Source organism: Chenopodium album, chromosome 16 (genome assembly GCF_948465745.1).
Source record: "Chenopodium album chromosome 16, dcCheAlbu1.1, whole genome shotgun sequence".
Taxonomy (NCBI): domain Eukaryota; kingdom Viridiplantae; phylum Streptophyta; class Magnoliopsida; order Caryophyllales; family Amaranthaceae; genus Chenopodium; species Chenopodium album.
Window position 1 is genome coordinate 47,547,215 of NC_137849.1, and position 16,946 is coordinate 47,564,160.

At 32.8% G+C, this 16,946-nt stretch overlaps 3 protein-coding genes across 3 annotated transcripts; all 3 read left to right on the plus strand.

Moving 5' to 3' along the window:
* The first annotated feature begins 896 nt into the window (after positions 1–896).
* Positions 897–4,452, plus strand: LOC145585707 (uncharacterized). The gene is made up of 6 exons (XM_081642418.1): positions 897–1,149; positions 1,490–2,094; positions 2,786–2,966; positions 3,203–3,267; positions 3,513–3,723; positions 3,932–4,452. The coding sequence occupies exons 1-6, from the start codon at positions 1,027–1,029 to the stop codon at positions 4,268–4,270; spliced, it is 1,524 nt and encodes a 507-aa protein (XP_081498544.1). The 5' UTR covers positions 897–1,026; the 3' UTR covers positions 4,271–4,452.
* Positions 4,453–5,075: 623 nt separating this feature from the next.
* LOC145584451 (uncharacterized) lies at positions 5,076–8,308 on the plus strand. The gene is made up of 6 exons (XM_081641290.1): positions 5,076–5,195; positions 5,594–6,165; positions 6,345–6,528; positions 6,637–6,701; positions 7,641–7,857; positions 7,952–8,308. The coding sequence occupies exons 1-6, from the start codon at positions 5,076–5,078 to the stop codon at positions 8,306–8,308; spliced, it is 1,515 nt and encodes a 504-aa protein (XP_081497416.1).
* A 2,100-nt stretch (positions 8,309–10,408) lies between these two features.
* On the plus strand, positions 10,409–15,802 carry LOC145585708 (uncharacterized). Its single transcript, XM_081642419.1, has 6 exons — positions 10,409–10,624; positions 13,159–13,715; positions 14,177–14,360; positions 14,634–14,698; positions 14,785–14,995; positions 15,165–15,802. Exons 1-6 carry the CDS (start codon positions 10,424–10,426, stop codon positions 15,504–15,506), a joined length of 1,560 nt encoding a protein of 519 aa, XP_081498545.1. The 5' UTR covers positions 10,409–10,423; the 3' UTR covers positions 15,507–15,802.
* The last annotated feature ends 1,144 nt before the right edge of the window (positions 15,803–16,946 follow it).

A 16,946-nucleotide genomic window follows, 5' to 3' on the forward strand; every position in this document is an offset into this window, starting at 1 on the left:
TTAGGTCCAATCTAATAATCAGGTCTAAGGTGATGTCTAATCAAACAAGCTTAAATAAATTTCAGGTGAAAATAACACATCCAAGATGAAGTTACATTTTTTTTAAAATAGTCCAAGATGAAGTTATATGATCGACTTTAATATTATAACGAATGGAATAATTAAATTTTTGGGTGTAAGCTAAGAAAGCCTTAAAGATAACGAAATAATGAGATTTGATTCTGGGTTTTGAGTTCTACCTTCAAAACTTCATAAAAATTGGGTAAGTCGTACTCATGGTGAATCTAATTTATCTGACAATAATAATCTAATATTTGGCATTAGATTATTAATGTTAGATATTATATTTTTCATATTAGATATTAAATTATTAATGTCAGATATATTGGACTAATGATAAGTCTGATCTCACATAAAAATTTCTCTCAAAACTTTAACCAAATAAACTAGTTGACATTAACAAACAAATCAATTATGAAAGTGATTATAGTAGTCAAATATTACAAATTTAAAATTCTTACCACCGATGGCTTACAAAAGACCAAGTGCATCATCATCTTTCACCAAACGTTGTCAGATGTAAGAATCTGATCTATTAAATTATGTGTATAAAACCTTATAATGGAATCTCAATAATGTATCCAACAAAATTATACCAAGTATACTACGTGTATTAAAACTATATTAAAGTATAATTAGCTAAGCTAATGGGCTAGTCATGTCTCTCACTCCCCATTTCTCAACCACCCAAAATAAAAATTAAAAATTAATTAAAATTGTTTACAAGTCAAACTAAGCTTCAGAAGACTACCAAAAACACATGCCAACAAATCAACATCACTTTAATTTTTCTTTTTTGTACTAGTATATTACAGCAATGCTTTCATTCAAGAAAAAGCAACAATTAATTATATAATTTTGTCTTTAATCAGTAATTGGTTAAATTATTCTTTTTTCTGGGGTGCTAAATATTGAGAATAAGAACTTGGTTGCTAAATAGTTCATCAACCCACCACAAAAAATCTAATGGTGGTGGGGAAGATTGATATGGCTTGGTTTACTGTCAATAAAAAGAAAATTCTCTTCTATTTTTACATCTTTCTATTCCTTGGTTGCATCCTTCTACTTCGACGTTTCGATCACACTGTGGTAAGTCCTTTACATTGATCATAATGTTTTACGAAACAGGATTCTCTCTAGTTACTTGACGGTCTAATTACTCGAGTTAGATTTAGAGAGGCCGGAGAGGTCCCCGGCCTCTCATATTTTAGCTCGTTACTTTATGGTCGAGTAATTAGAGAGAATCCTTCTTTCTTGCTATTTTTGTTAGTATTGTCTATCAACTTTAATACTAATTTTTGGGTTTTGGTCATTACCGACATTTTTATGCACCGAATCCCATCAGAACTCGAAATAGTTACATATTGTCAATAAATTGATTATAATTTCTTGTTTCTTGTTTGTTGATTTCATTGATTTTGTTTCCCAGCCTTCAATTAAGATCACAAATCACAGCAATTCACCAGATTCAAGCAACAAAAACATCCCAACCTCAGTTCAAAACACACCAAAAAATGCAATACATTCATCAAAACCAAGAGAATACCCCCTCATTTGTCCAAGCACAAACCAAAGTTGCCTTAAAAACAACTACCCAACCACAATAGAAGTCAATGAGGCAAATATCATATCATCCTCAATCGACTCGTGCCCGAATTACTTTCGATGGATCCACGAAGATTTGCGACCTTGGGTATCAAAAGGGATCACAAAGGAATCAGTAGAAGCCGGAAAGAACGTCGCGTCTTTCCGGCTAATAATATTGGAAGGAAGAGTATTTCTTGAAAGGTATAAAAGAACATATGAAACAAGAGATATGTTCACAATCTGGGGGATTTTGCAACTATTAAGATTGTACCCTGGAAAATTGCCTGATTTGGATATAGTGTTTGAGAGTGGTGATGAACCAGTGATTAAGAAGAGTGATTATGATGAAGCTGCTGCTAATTACACTTCCCCTGTTCCTATGTTTCATTATTGTGGTGATGATCAACATTTTGATATTCCTTTTCCAGATTGGTCTTTTTGGGGTTGGTAATGTTCCTCCTTTTACTCCTTTTTTTTTTTAATTTTTTTTTATTTTAATTTCGGTTATTAATTAAATCGTAACACTCCTTCTATCCGTAAATAATTGTTATAAATTCCCGATTTTTTCTAATTCCATGTGGTTTAAATTTTTATAACAGTTGTGTTAATTCTCATAGACAACAATATACTTGTGGTGATGTAAGAAGTATTATAATTTTGTAAAATGTGAATCTAAACATTCTAAAATATCTCGACTATTTATTTTTGTTAATAAGATAGTCCAAATCTAGTTAAGTACAGAGGCAAGGCAAGGCATGTATTGATAATTGATGTGTTAGGGCTCAATGTAGATCTCTTTATGCTACTTTAATGATTGATTATTTTATTTTACGCCATGGTTGATTTATAATAATGTGTGGGGTCTAAGTATGTCATTATGTAATGTGTGGTGGTATCATTAAAAACAGAAGAGGTGGGGTCTATTAAAATATACGTACGGAGCAAATAAAGTACTGTACTCTTCTACAGATTATATTCGTATTTGTGTAATATTATGAAAGTTTCTTGGATCAAATGAGACAATTATAATGGGACGGAGGAAACAGAAGACACGACTCAAGTTGCTATCGTTAAAGTTATGTTTATCGTAGTTGTAATTGGCATTAAGAGTGTACTAAATCTTACTATGGTGCTGCAGGCATGAGAAAAACATAAAGCCATGGGAGACCCAATTGAATGACATAATTGAAGGCAACCAAAAAGTGAAATGGGTAAACAGAGTGCCCTATGCTTATTGGAAAGGTAATTCTTTAACGGGAAGCAGAAGAGACCTTCTTAGATGCAATTCAACTCGAGCAAAAGCTCAGATTTATGATCAGGTAACAAATCTTCTTATCCTCAACCCAGTAATCTTTAACACGACCTTAAACTACTTAGAACAACTTAAACCCGACTTGACATGAACTTACCAACATAAATATGATCCATATATCGTATCTTGTTATTGTTGTTCCATGTCTTACATAACTTTTCACACGTTTTGACAAAAAAAAAAAAAAATGACCCTAACCAAATTTGAATTCATTTGTTATATGTTACTTTTTTTGTCTCTCAGAGTTCGCCAGAGGAAGTTAATCATGGCTTTGAACAATCAAATATGGCAGCTCAATGCATCCACCGGTAAAGTTTATTTTCTTCATTTACATAAATAAGTACAGGGTCACAATGTGTGCAAATGATAGCGAGTCTATAAACATATGTCACAATTCAGTTTTAGTCCGCCCCAATATAATAAGCCACCTTCTAAGTTTAGTAAGTTAGAATTTGAATTGGAACTTTTAAATGCACATTGCCACATTGGCATGGTGAAGTACTGAGTTTTCTACCATAATTAATTACATTGCATATTTTGATCGTTAATGAAGGTACAAAATATACATGGAAGGAAAAGCATGGTCGACGAGTGAGAAATACATACAAGCTTGTGATTCAATGTTACTGCTAGTACAACCACAATACTACGAGTTTTATACAAGAAGTTTGCTACCATTGAAACAATATTGGCCTATCAATCCCTCCAAATTATGTGAATCCATCAAATTTGCTGTTACTTGGGGAAATAAACATCCAAACAAGGTACACTTTCCTCTTTTCTCTTAATCTCAAATTACTTAGCTTGTACAGTTTGACATCTCACGGTTTTAAAGACATGCTTGACCATAAATATCTAATAAACAAATTAGGAAAGTTAATAGTTCGGATTATTTTTCTCCATTTTCGAACATCTAATATAATAAAACCACGAATCGTTGAATCATGATCTTGAATTCTTAACAAAATGCAGGCACAAGAGATAGCAAAGGATGGAAGCAAGTTCATAACAGAGGAGTTAAACATGAAATACATTTATGATTACATGTTTCATTTGTTAAATGAATATGGAAAACTCATGAAATACAAGCCAACTATTCCTCCAAATGCTGTAGAAGTTTGTACAGAAACAATGGCTTGCAAAACTTCTGCCAAAGAAAAAGAGTGGAAATTAAATTCCCTAGTAAAAGCTCCTTCCCAAACAAGCCCTTGTTCAATTCCTCCTGCTTATGATCCTCATCATCTTCAAACATTTCTTAAAACTAGAGAGGAGATTTTTAGGGATGTTGAGGGATTGAGTAGAGTAGGATGATACTTAAATTTTGTTTAGATCCAGTACTATATACAGAGTATTGTCCAATTTTGTAAATAAGCACCTTTTTTCAGGGAAATTTATTGGTTACGGATCAGTTTTGTAACTACGTATGAAAAAATGCTGAAGTGGCTTGTTACTAGCTCCCTTATATGAAGTATATTATTTTTTTTTTCTTTTCATTTTCTAACTGCTCGTAATAATGTTGATTCCGGTGATTTGCAACTTTTAATTTGTACAAATTTGATATGTATGGATAATGCAAATTAGATTATGGGCACAAGTAGATAGTCTTACATACGCCTTTTATTTATCTTCAGACGCTCCCCGGGGATAACATAATGTTATGATGAATTAATGATAATAGAGGAAATTTTCCATAATGATATGATTTACTTGGTAGTATGAAGATCGTTTCTTAATTTATGTTATTTAATCTTATTTTATCTGAAAATACTCATTAATGATGAAAAATAATATTACAATCTACTCGTATGGTATTAAACCTTTACCCTAAACTTGTCACGTAACAAAGATTTTAAAGGGAAAAAATTACATGCCTAGTAGCAATTAAAATGAGAAAATTTCTAGCTAAAGACAGTATATAAGACAAGTTTCAAAGTGTGAGGTTATGGAATAGGAATATGTGATGCATTTTCTGGTTTGACAGAGAAAATTGCGCTTCTTTTTTACAATTTTCATTTCTTTTTTCAACAAGAAAATACGTTTTTTTCTCTTTTCTTCTGGTCTTTTCAATTTCCACACCCTACATTGCCAATAATATGGTCAATGTATACAACTCAAGATGCATTCTCAATTGGTAGAAGCCATAACATGGCCTTTCAAGCGCAGGGCTTCAACTGTTATCCTGTTTTATGCCATCCTCCTCGTTGGTGCCTTTGTCGGAACTCGGTACATGACCGTTGTAAGTCTCTGATCCCTATTTTTCAATATACCATTCATAAATATTTTCTTTAACTTTGAAGACAATTCATCAAGAGCCTGACATATTGTGTAATTTATGACTATTTTGGGAAATTAATCTTGAAACTTCATAGCATGATTGTAATTTGTAATTAATCGTGATGAAATGATAATTCCCTTTTCAGCTTTTGTCCTAGAGACCAATTGTGTAACGTAATGTAACGTATGTGCTTGTTAATTTTATTTGGGTGACATTCTCAATGCATTTCTATATCAACATTAACGTTACCCCAATACCTTTAAAGAGATTCCCGTCCAAAAAGGACTATAAAAACATCGTGTCTTCATGCTTGTATTACAAAACATTACTAAACTAATGTATCATTTCTGATTACACAGCCATCAATTTCAGCAACAAGATTAATCAGAAAAGCACTTCCAGGCTCCAAACAAATAACTGTAACACAATCTCATCCTTTTAAAAAAACAGAATTCCCTTTACAATGCACCCCTGAAATGATCAATACCACCCAAACATGCCCTTCCAATTACTACCCAACCACATTTAACCCTACTAACCCATCAACCCGAACATGCCCCGAGTACTTCAAATGGATCCATGAAGACCTCCGGCCTTGGAGAGACACGGGCATCACTAGGGACATGGTTGAAGCAGCTAAAGAATTCGCGTTTTTTAGACTAGTTGTGGTTGATGGTAAGGTGTATTGGGAAAAATATAGAGATGCTTATCAAACAAGGGATGTTTTTACCATTTGGGGAATACTGCAGCTTCTAAGACTTTATCCAGGGAAGCTACCTGACTTGGATATCATGTTCGAGGCAGGGGATGTTCCTGTGGTTCGCAAGAGTAACTACACCGGACATGAATCGAATGCTCCTCCTTTGTTTCATTATTGCGGAGATGATGATACTCTTGATATAGTGTTTCCTGACTGGTCTTTTTGGGGCTGGTAAGAAGCTAAGAACCCTTATTTTAAGAAATATAAACACTTCTATTTTCGACCTGATCATGAGCGAGGCTGCCCAACTTGGACTAGGCCATACTCGATTACTCTAAGCTAGACTTATCATACCAAGTATATAATCGCGTATGTTTGTTCTGTATCCTGATTTTTTTTGTTCATTATAGGCCAGAGATTAACATAAAAGGGTGGGAAGGATTGAAGAAGGATTTAGCAGAAGGAAACAATAGAGTTTCATGGATGAATAGGTTACCTTTCGCCTTTTGGAAAGGGAATGCTGATATGGGTGACAGAATTAAGCTTCTTCAGTGCAATTCTACTGACCAGTGGAAAACTCAGATTGCTACTCAGGTAACACTAATCCTAAACTAAATCGTCGTAGCCTAAAAGCTTATACACGCGTTTTTACAATAATCTACTTAAGCTAATGTGATCATATGGACTATTTTGCACTTGCAGGATTGGGAGCAAGAAACTAAGTTGGGCTTCAAGTCGTCAAATTTAGCTGATCAATGTGTCCATAGGTTGGTAATCATACTAGACCGCGATTTCCTTTGTTTCTTGTAGTGATTATATACGGAGTAAATGTCTAAGGGCGAGCCCCAATTTCTCTTCTTGAGAAACATGGAGTGTATCTCTAGTGGCATTTTGGTTATTATTTGCATTGGGAAAAGCAATTTATACTAATTTATTTGCTGACTGTGATTTCCACTCAGAAATGTGAAGATTCTGTTAATTATTCGGTCACCATTTGTAATTAACACACTATTCTTCTTCTTCCTCCTTTTCTTACATCAAGCTCCATTAAAGGAGCTCGAGCTTTCATCCTCACCCATCTCCCACCAACACCACCATTTCCGGCGGCTATGCCGCCGAATTTAAACGAAAACCCTAAGATAAAGGGGAGAAAAAAGGGCAAAATCAACCCCAAAGGGTAAGGGTGTCAACTTCCTCCATTGAAGTAGCCTTGGAGCTTCTGAAACTCCAATGAAGATGCTCCTCGGATTCTCGGTGTTATTCACAGAAAATTCGGAACTTTTGCTATGTATATTTCAATTCAGCTATTGTGCTTGACATTGCAACCACCAACAACCTTGCATATCTACAATTCTAGAATTATAAGTTCAATAAATGATGAGAAGAAGAGTAGTAGTAAAATAGGAAGAAGATTCTACATATTTGTTGAGGTTGGAGTAAATGGGACTTCAAAGGAAGTTGTTGTACTTTAATAACGCCGTCAACAAAACTTTGTTAGCCCAAGTCACCTCTATTCTATGTGATATTATAGAAAGACGATCGTACCCCCAATAACTAGGCCTTAAAATACAAAACTACCCCCTTGAGATGCATTTCATGTTTATCAAGAAGAGAAACAGGGATTTACCCAATGTCTAATGGTTAATCTCCTAAACAGAACTGTGCACTATACATGTTCTTATTGTAATCTATTTTTTCTTGAAAAGGTACAAGATCTATATTGAAGGAATCGCGTGGTCTGTGAGTGAGAAATATATTCTAGCATGTAATTCTCTAGCACTTCTTGTAACACCTAAGTGGTATGAGTTCTTTACAAGAAGCTTAATACCCATGAAGCATTTTTGGCCTATTAATCCTAATCCTGAGAACTTATGCAAGTCCCTGAAGTTTGCTGTTGATTGGGGTAACAAGCATACAGAAAAGGTAAAATGTTACAGATTTTAAACTTTTAGTAACATGGTCTTGAGATCATACACCGATAATTCACTATATTCGTCTTTGTTTATGTAATCAACAGGCACAAAAGATTGGAAAAGCGGGCAGCAAATTTGTCCAAGAACAATTAACCATGGAAAATGTCTACGATTACATGTTTCATTTGTTGAATGAGTACGCGAAACTATTAAGGTATAAACCAACTGTGCCACCAGGAGTTAATGAAACGTGCTTGGAGGATATGGCTTGCCTTCAAGAAGGGCTACAAAAGCAATTTAGACTAGACAATATGGTTAAGGGACCTTCTAATACAAACCCATGTATATTAGAACCTCCTCAAGCACCTCAAGTTATTAAGGCTTTCTTGGAAAAACAAGATAGTGTAAGAAGGCGCGTGGATGGGTGGGTGGTGCAGGGGAGTTCTAGCGAAGATTTATGAGGTTAAGATGAAACGGAAATTGAACAAAGGACGCAGAGGAGGTGGTGGTGATAGGAATTAATATGCACCAACAACAAACGTTACAACCTTGGACAAAGTCTAGCAACAAAATGAAACACGTTTATGTACGCCTCCTAGAAGGATTTGTTTAGTAGACGGCATCTTAAGGCTCCAACTTTGCACGGTAGATTGACCTAATTAAGCTTAAAGTGTTGTTAGAAAATGGAAAAAGAAAAAAAAAAAAGAAAAAAAAAAAAAAAAAAAAAAGTTGAATATGGTTACATTTCAAATGAAAGAGGATCAAAGGGCTTCAGATCTTAGACAATGATGTTGTATAATATGTAGTATATACAGTGTATCAATTTTTTTTGTCAGCGACTATTTGTTTGTATTCCATGTGTACTACATACTACGTGTTAAATAGAATGTATCTGGTTTATTGATTGTCATCTATACTTTTTTTTTGTTTTTTTTAATCAGAATATCTATGTCTAATACTTCATCCAGTTCTTATTAGTTAACATGTGTTGATTTTTAACGTAGAATAAATAACATAGTTTGACCATGGTGGGGGAATTTGCACTCGTGACCTCATATAGGGACCCTCAGTCTTAACCACTAGCCAAAATCTTATCGGTTATACAATATTCTCTTGCTCTAGCTCCAGTAGGATGTGTCCATTGATCGTCATTGGGCGGAGCCCTTATTCCTAACTAATCTCATCTTCACGTTAATTCATAAGTGATTACCAAATATCAAATAGAAGTAGTTTTGTCTGTTTCTGCAACATCCAGACTTGAGAGCATAAAAGAATTGAAGGGTGCGAGGATTAAGCTGAAAGCAAATCAGCAACCAGCTCGTTTGCTTAACAAATAATTAATTAATTTTAATTAGTCTCCTAATCACCTGCTTGTGCTTATTGTACTTAATTATCGACCAAATTCCTTAGTTGATCCAAGTCAAATCTTGTTAATGATTTAATACTCATCTAATCTTAATTAATCATATCTTTGGCTAATCACATCATTTAACCCGAGGCTAAATCTGGGGTACTTTTTAATTGATGATTGGTTTTAAAACATGTAAATGATTTCTTTTTAAAGTACAAGACACACTATAAGCTAAGCTAAGGTTAAGGATCCTTATTTTTTAAGGTAAACTCGGCCAAATCAATGTACATTTTAAAGTCTAATTTATGTGATTTCCAAGTTTAAATAGTAGGTCTACTCAACGTATATTATGTGCCATAAAACAAATGTCTGAGGTCAGGGAGCAAGACGTAACATCGTTACTTTCGGAGGTCTCGGTGCAAAGTTTGTTACCCTAATTCCCTAAGGGGCTAAGGCGTGACACCTCTTAAAAAAAGTCTGATGTATAACTATTACTTTAAGAGAGAAATTTGATGTAATCAACTCAGTTGATAAAAGTCTTAAAATGTAACCTACTTTTTACTACGAGTATATTATGACTCTAATACACCGTAAAGTCATTTATTAGAAAAAATTATTAGAGAATTCGAGCTTTGCTCGGTTATTTAATTTCCATTAATACAAGAATACAAATTTTATACAGAGTAATAATCACTTCTAAAAAGCTTTTACCCCATTGAAATTCACTTGGGTTATTAAGACCCTAGACCCAAAAATAAATTAAACATTTAATAATAATAAAGAACTACACGTGATATCATATTCAAACAAATAAAATCATTTATGAACATAGTTAAATTATATGATAAAGTATGATAATTAGGTAATATCAATAAAGATTATTATTGGAGCTTTTTTCTTGCCATTAAAACAAAGAATAAATAAATAAATAAGAAAAATCTTGAATCTTCCGCACGTTAATGTCAAACGTAAGACTAACTATTAACTAATATTATCCCCATACCTTATGACAACTTAACCTTTCTTTTTTTCTTTCACTCCCAAGAAAATTCAACCTCATTAATATTATTATTGTTGTTATTATTGTTAAATTATCTATGTCATTAATCAACCATATTACATCATATGGTATATTTTGGTGTATATATACTCGTATAAGTTTACACATTTCTTAGTGCATGAATCACCAACTGTTCAACTAAAGAAAAAAATAAAAACAGAGAAGATGGAAGAGTATTCTACTTCTCCCTCTTCAAACAATGACTCAAATAGTATGAAAAAATTATGGGATTCATTCAAATTACAAGTTTGTTCTTTTTCTTCATCGTCATCGTCGAAATCGAATAGATTTTCCGCAACAACAGCTTCTTTGCTTCTCTTCTTCCTTTTCATATGTACCCTTGTTTTCACTCGATGGTCTGATATTGTAAGTCCATTTTTTTTTTACTCATTTTCTTTTTTCCTTTGAGTTTTTAATCAATTCATATAATTTTGGTATTTATGATTGATTGAATTTAATGTTTAATTTAAAGTTATTACCATGATAAATGATGGTTTATGAATTATATGATGCATGGTATGACTTGATTATGTTCATAATTGTTGTAGTGATTATTCTTACCTTGTTTATTACTTATATGTTTTTGATTTTCTTGAGTAATTTCATATGATCATGATTCTTGTACTTTGATACATAACTTGCTTTTTTTTTTTCCTCTCTTTTTTGGGTGGGGTGTAGACAACTTTGAAATTTTGGTTTTTCGTGGTACGGTGGGCTTTAATGGAGTAACAATATAGGTTTAACTTGTTTAATTGGTATTGACAAATAGGCAGTTTTTGAGATTTCTTAAAAGTTAAAGCATATGGGCCAATTTTTATTGTCCTATAAAGGCTATAAATTACTCCGTACTAAGTTATATATGCAGCAACTGTAACAAAATAATAAGGTATTTACAAGATTTACAAGTTAAAGGTGTTAATTTGAGTAAGTGGGACGAATTCGGTGAGATCAGATTAAATAGGTTTATTTCAAAGTCTAGTTGATCATGTTAATTCATTAGGTCCATACAAGTTAGAAATCTAGAATTTTTTTTTCCCAAGTCAGTCGAGTCAGTTTTTGGCTCCCGCCACAATTCACAATGAGATAATTGTCACCCATTAATGACATAGATACATAGTTTTCTTGACGTATTACTAGCTTGATACTTTGTTACAAGTTAATCTCTAACATAGTCGGCGATATTGAAATGTTGCGGTGTTCATGATTTCATATGCAAAGTTGATTTTAGTGAATTTAAATTTAGAGAAATATTTTAGTGATGTAAGTTCCATATTTTGATAAAATTTGTAATTTTAAGGATCAAATAATATAAAAGAGAATTGGTAAAAATAATTTTAATCACTATAATGTAAAAATAAATTAAGTGCAGTAAAATAATTTAAGTTCCATAAATATTAAGTTAAGAGAACATGACTTAATAATCAAAATATTGAAGATATGCAATTATAGATATTGGATAACAAGTGCTACAAAGTCAACTTTTGAGCAATAGACAAATCGATCAAGTAATTTTTGATGTATACTCCTAAATTAGCTCTTTCAAATCAGATACTCAGATAGTAATGGTTTTAATATTCTCGTATTTAGTGACTCCTTCGATGAATTCAATTGGTTGATTTGTAAGGAGATTTCCAATCAAAACCTTTGAAAACTACACTGTAAAGCAACCAATAACTTACTAGTACGTGGTGGTGGTCCAACTTTACTTTCTAGCCTCAACTTTACTTAAACGTACAAAAAATAAAATAAAAGTGTGGCTGATCCATTTATATAAAAGGACTATAGTTAATCATCATCCGATGTGTAAAATTCCGAAATTAATGGAGAGAAAAAAAAAATACACTTTATATATATACACACTTTTATATATACACTTTATTTTGGTGATTAGGGAACCACAAGGGCGGGGGTGAGAATTGATCTCATAATCACCTGAAATCGGGAGAAAAGCTTTAACCACTTGAGTTATCCCTTACTTTCACATACACTTATATTTGCATTTGCATAACCATATTTATGTCAATACAATGATGATTATACAACGTAACTAGGAAAAGGGGGCGAGGGAAGGGAAACAGAGAGGATTGCCCGCCTAGGACTAGGCTTGGTAATTGTGGGCGTGGGTCATGTCAAAATATGATCACTTTTAATTGGGTCAAATATGGATCGTAACCTTGTAGGTTGCTATATAGAGGCCTAGAGGGTCAATATAAACCATAAAAATATACAAAGTAGAATGTAGGAGATTTTGTATAGGTCGGGTAACCTAGTCTAATAATGAATTTGTCCAGTTTTAATAAAAACCTTTTTATCCCATCAGGTTACCCTATACAATAACCGGTTCTACGGAATCCTTGTGTCAAAAAAAAAGTCACGGCTTAGGATAGAAAATAGGGGTAGACAGTCATGGTCCTCATGGATGGGACTATATATGGATGGAAATTAAAAAGATTTGGTTTTAGTATTGGTTTACATTTACCTAGTTGAGATCAACAACTTTTGTTATAACATTGTACATGAATGTTCAATGTTCTGTATATCTTGATTGGACCAATTCCAAATAACTGGGTGTTCTATATGTAATAGAAAAGATATTTTCTTTTTATAAATATATGGTTGGTTAAGAATTGTTAGGATTATAGATTATGGAATTTTCAATATCATTTCTAGCTATACGTCTAATAATAAAATTTTACATTTGCTAGCTAGACTCGAATGGTGAAACATGTATGGTTGTCATGTCATATAAAATCTCAATGTATTTTTCTTGTTGATAGAATACCAATCAATGTATTGATACTTGTCAGTTTTTTAAGAATTACCTTATACATAACGCTAAACAAAATTTATTTTATTTTATTGTGTAATTATGTTAATTATTTTTGATGCATTTTTCTCAGTCAACTTTAGCAAGCAGCTCAGGGTCATTCACCTTCTCAATGTTCTCAAACCACAACAAACATGAGTACCCAAAGAGAGATGAGTATTTCCTCAACTGCACCTCAAGCAACATGACTATAACATGCCCATCAAACTACCCTCCTACACCCGATCACACCTTTACATCGAACGAAACATGCCCCGAGTACTTTCGATGGATACACGAAGACTTAAAGACATGGAACAAGAAAGGGATTACAAGAGAAATGGTGGAGAGTCTAAAAGATGTTACTCATTTTAGACTCGTTATTGTGAATGGAACGGCCTATGTAAAGAGATACGCAAAGGCGTTCCAAACAAGGGATACGTACACATTTTGGGGTATATTGCAGCTCCTTAAGTTGTACCCTGGTAGATTACCTGACCTCGATTTGGTGTTTCAATGCCATGATCAAGCATCCATCAAGAAAGACAAATATAAAGGAAGAAAAGCCGCCTTTGCACCTCCACAATTTCATTATTGTGGGGATGATTCCACGTTTGATATCGTCTTTCCCGATTGGTCTTTTTGGGGATGGTAATTATTCATCAATCTCTTTAAATATACTTCCTCCGTTTATCTATTATTGCTCCATACAAGTTGGGCATAATAAATTTGGTAGAGGCAAAAAGCAAGAGAGGGAAACGTAAAAATACAAAAGTGTCGTAACATAGACTAGATAATAAGTTGGGTATTTGCAATTTGAACAGAGATAATTTTTGTCCTAAAATAGAAAGGGTGCAATATTTATGAAACTTTCTTAAAAGGTATGTGGTGCAATATTAAAAGAACGGAGGAAATATTTAGTTTCGAGAGGTGTTACATATGTTGCACGTTACATGCTATAACAACACTGACATGCACTGACATGATAAGAACAAGTATATACAAACATCATATCATCATATACGTCTAGCAATATTCATCAAGGATGAATCTTTTAATTTATGTTGTAATCATATGTAAATTAATAATGTCTTTATTTTGTATTGTTTCAGGCCGGATATTAATATAAAGCCATGGGTGCCCTTGGAGAAAGATTTTAAAGAAGGTAACGCGATGAAGAACTGGACTTCTAGGGAGCCCTATGCTTTTTGGAAAGGTAACTTGCATACTGGTCCAAGACAGAAACTTGGGAAATGCAATTCTATAAAAGATTGGAATGCTAAAATTGTTAACCAGGTAATAACAATCTAAGTACTAATTTGTTCCATATTCTAAGTACTAATTTGTTCCATACCCTTAAAAGCAATGCTAAACATTTTTGCTTATGGAAATTGTTAAGATCAAGATACAAAATTCAAGTGAATTGTATACAATCCTTTTTTTTTTTTTTTTCCTTTCTTTCTTTCTAATAGAAAGCAGAAAATACTCATGAAATTTGAAATACGTATCACGTGCATATAGATATAGTCATGCTTAATATAGCTTATTAAAACAGTGTTCATTTGGCAGAATTGGGGCAAGGAGGTTGCAGAGGGATTTAAGAACTCTGATTTGTCAAAGCAATGTACTCATAGGTAATAAGTAGGTCTTTCATTTTAATTTTTGCTAAGACTTTTATTTTTTTAAATTATAAAATTTAATTTGTGTGATTTATATGTAGATACAAGATATATATGGAAGGAAATGCATGGTCAGTTAGTGAGAAATACATCTTAGCTTGTGATTCCATGACCCTTCTCATAAACCCTACATACTATGAATTTTTTACAAGAAGCTTAATTCCTATGAAGCATTATTGGCCCGTAAACCCTAATAATCTATGTCATTCCATCAAGTTTGCTGTAAATTGGGGCAACAACAACACTGACAAGGTAAGTAACAAAATGTCAATTCATCTTTTAAAATACTCCTTTTAATTTAATCTCCCAAATTACAATGCATCATAATATAAGGTCTATAGTCTATACCATCCATAAATTATTAGCGTATATTTCCTCCTTTTTTTAATTTCTGAAATTGAATTAATTGATGGATAAACAGGCTCAAGAGATTGGAAAAGAAGGAAGCAAATTCATATTCGATCAAATAAAGATGGAAAATGTGTATGATTACATGTTTCATTTGTTGGATGGATATGCAAAGCTACTAAGGTATAGGCCCACCGTACCCGAAGGGGCCATTGAGTTATGCTCCCAAATATTTGCATGCAGCCCAATGGGCTTGGAGACAACGTATAAAAAAGAGACCATGGTTAATGGGCCTTCAGAAAAAGGCCCATGTAAACTTCCCCCACCATATGATCCGCAAACCCTTAAATCTATTCGTAAGCAAAATGACAAGATCAAGGAAGTTGTTGAGATGTGGGAAAAAGGAAGTGGCTAATTTACCACATTTTTGAGATTAATATTTGTAAAACTGCATTCATAATTCAATTTGTAACAAAAAAAAAGACATAGAAGTAGAATTGTAGAAATAGGTTTTTTTTTTTTTTTTTTTTTCTTCCATATGTATTTAGTGTAGAGACATCTTCTTTCCGAAATTAATATACTACATAATTTTTTTCCTTATGTAAATGGATTTTACATATCTTATGTAAATTATAGGAAAAGAAAAAAGAAAAAATCATGACAAATGGCACATTTTAAGGATATTTTCCTTTTTTAAAATTATTACGAGTAGTATAGATATGCAAAACCACTAAGGCCCACTTTAACCGAAGGGGCCATAGAGCTGCGCTCCGATAAATTTGCATGCAGCCCAATGGGCTTACTTGATTTTGCTACATTTAATTCACTAGACAAATTATGAAGTTTAGCCGTTTAGGCCTAACCTGCTTTCTTGTCCAAACTCAAATAATCACCTTTAAAAATAGATAAAAAGAGTATCTACAAAGTATTTCATATACTCCGTATCATTTAACAACCAAATTATATGATTTACATCTCATGGTATTTTTTGATGTATAAGTATATATTCAAACATTTCCTAGTGTATTATTATTTGTTCAAAAAAGAGACGAAAAACAGAGAAAATGGAAGAATTTGTTTCCTCTTCTTCAAATAATGTCTCAAATGGGAATAAAAAGAAATTGGATTCATTTAAATTTAGCTGCTTCTTCTCCTCCTTCATCATCGTCATCGAAATTAATTCGTCTTACTGCAACAACAACTACCTTGCTCCTCCTCTTCTTCTTCATTTGTACCCTTGTTTTCACTCGATGGTTTGATGTTGTAAGTCTATTTTCTCTCTTATCTTTTTCGTCTTTCCACTGTTCATTCTCCTTAGAAATTTGTTTTTGATAGAATCTTCAAGTTCATTCACTGTAATAATACTATTCCGTACATTTTAACAATGTTGTTGTAATGTCGTTGATCATCCCTTACCTTTTTTTCAACAATTTTTAAGTCATAGACCCTGTTCTGTTCACCTTATTTTCACTTATTTTAGGAAATATAAGTTTAGATAAAATTTAATAAGTTCAGATAAAGTTTAATAAGTTTAAATAAGTTATGATAAGGATTAATCAAGGTTACCCTCAATTTACCCTCAATTTATAACTAAAATAAGTTCTAATAAGGGCTAATAAATTCAGATAAAATCAGATAAGTAAAAATCAGGTGAATATATAAAATACAACCCTAGTCCTCTATGACATGGCCAATGATGAGATTACGAGGGGATGCAAATCAAAGAGAATATTGATAATTGGAAACTATATATTCTTAATTAGCATACCTAATATATAAGATTTTGAGGGGGGGGGGGGGGGGGGGAAGCAATTAAGGGAATATTGGAGTGTATAACTCACTTATTTTGACACAA

Excerpts from the sequence above, each read along its gene's own strand:
- LOC145585707 (XM_081642418.1), top strand. The coding sequence starts at position 1,027 with ATGGTGGTGGGGAAGATTGATATGGCTTGGTTTACTGTCAATAAAAAG. Across the intron at positions 2,095-2,785 it reads GATTGGTCTTTTTGGGGTTG|GCATGAGAAAAACATAAAGC; the intron begins GTAATGTTCCTC and ends ATGGTGCTGCAG. Across the intron at positions 3,724-3,931 it reads GAAATAAACATCCAAACAAG|GCACAAGAGATAGCAAAGGA; the intron begins GTACACTTTCCT and ends AACAAAATGCAG.
- LOC145584451 (XM_081641290.1), top strand. The coding sequence starts at position 5,076 with ATGCATTCTCAATTGGTAGAAGCCATAACATGGCCTTTCAAGCGCAGG. Across the intron at positions 6,166-6,344 it reads GACTGGTCTTTTTGGGGCTG|GCCAGAGATTAACATAAAAG; the intron begins GTAAGAAGCTAA and ends TGTTCATTATAG. Across the intron at positions 7,858-7,951 it reads GTAACAAGCATACAGAAAAG|GCACAAAAGATTGGAAAAGC; the intron begins GTAAAATGTTAC and ends TGTAATCAACAG.
- LOC145585708 (XM_081642419.1), top strand. The coding sequence starts at position 10,424 with ATGGAAGAGTATTCTACTTCTCCCTCTTCAAACAATGACTCAAATAGT. Across the intron at positions 14,361-14,633 it reads ATGCTAAAATTGTTAACCAG|AATTGGGGCAAGGAGGTTGC; the intron begins GTAATAACAATC and ends TTCATTTGGCAG. Across the intron at positions 14,699-14,784 it reads TCAAAGCAATGTACTCATAG|ATACAAGATATATATGGAAG; the intron begins GTAATAAGTAGG and ends ATTTATATGTAG.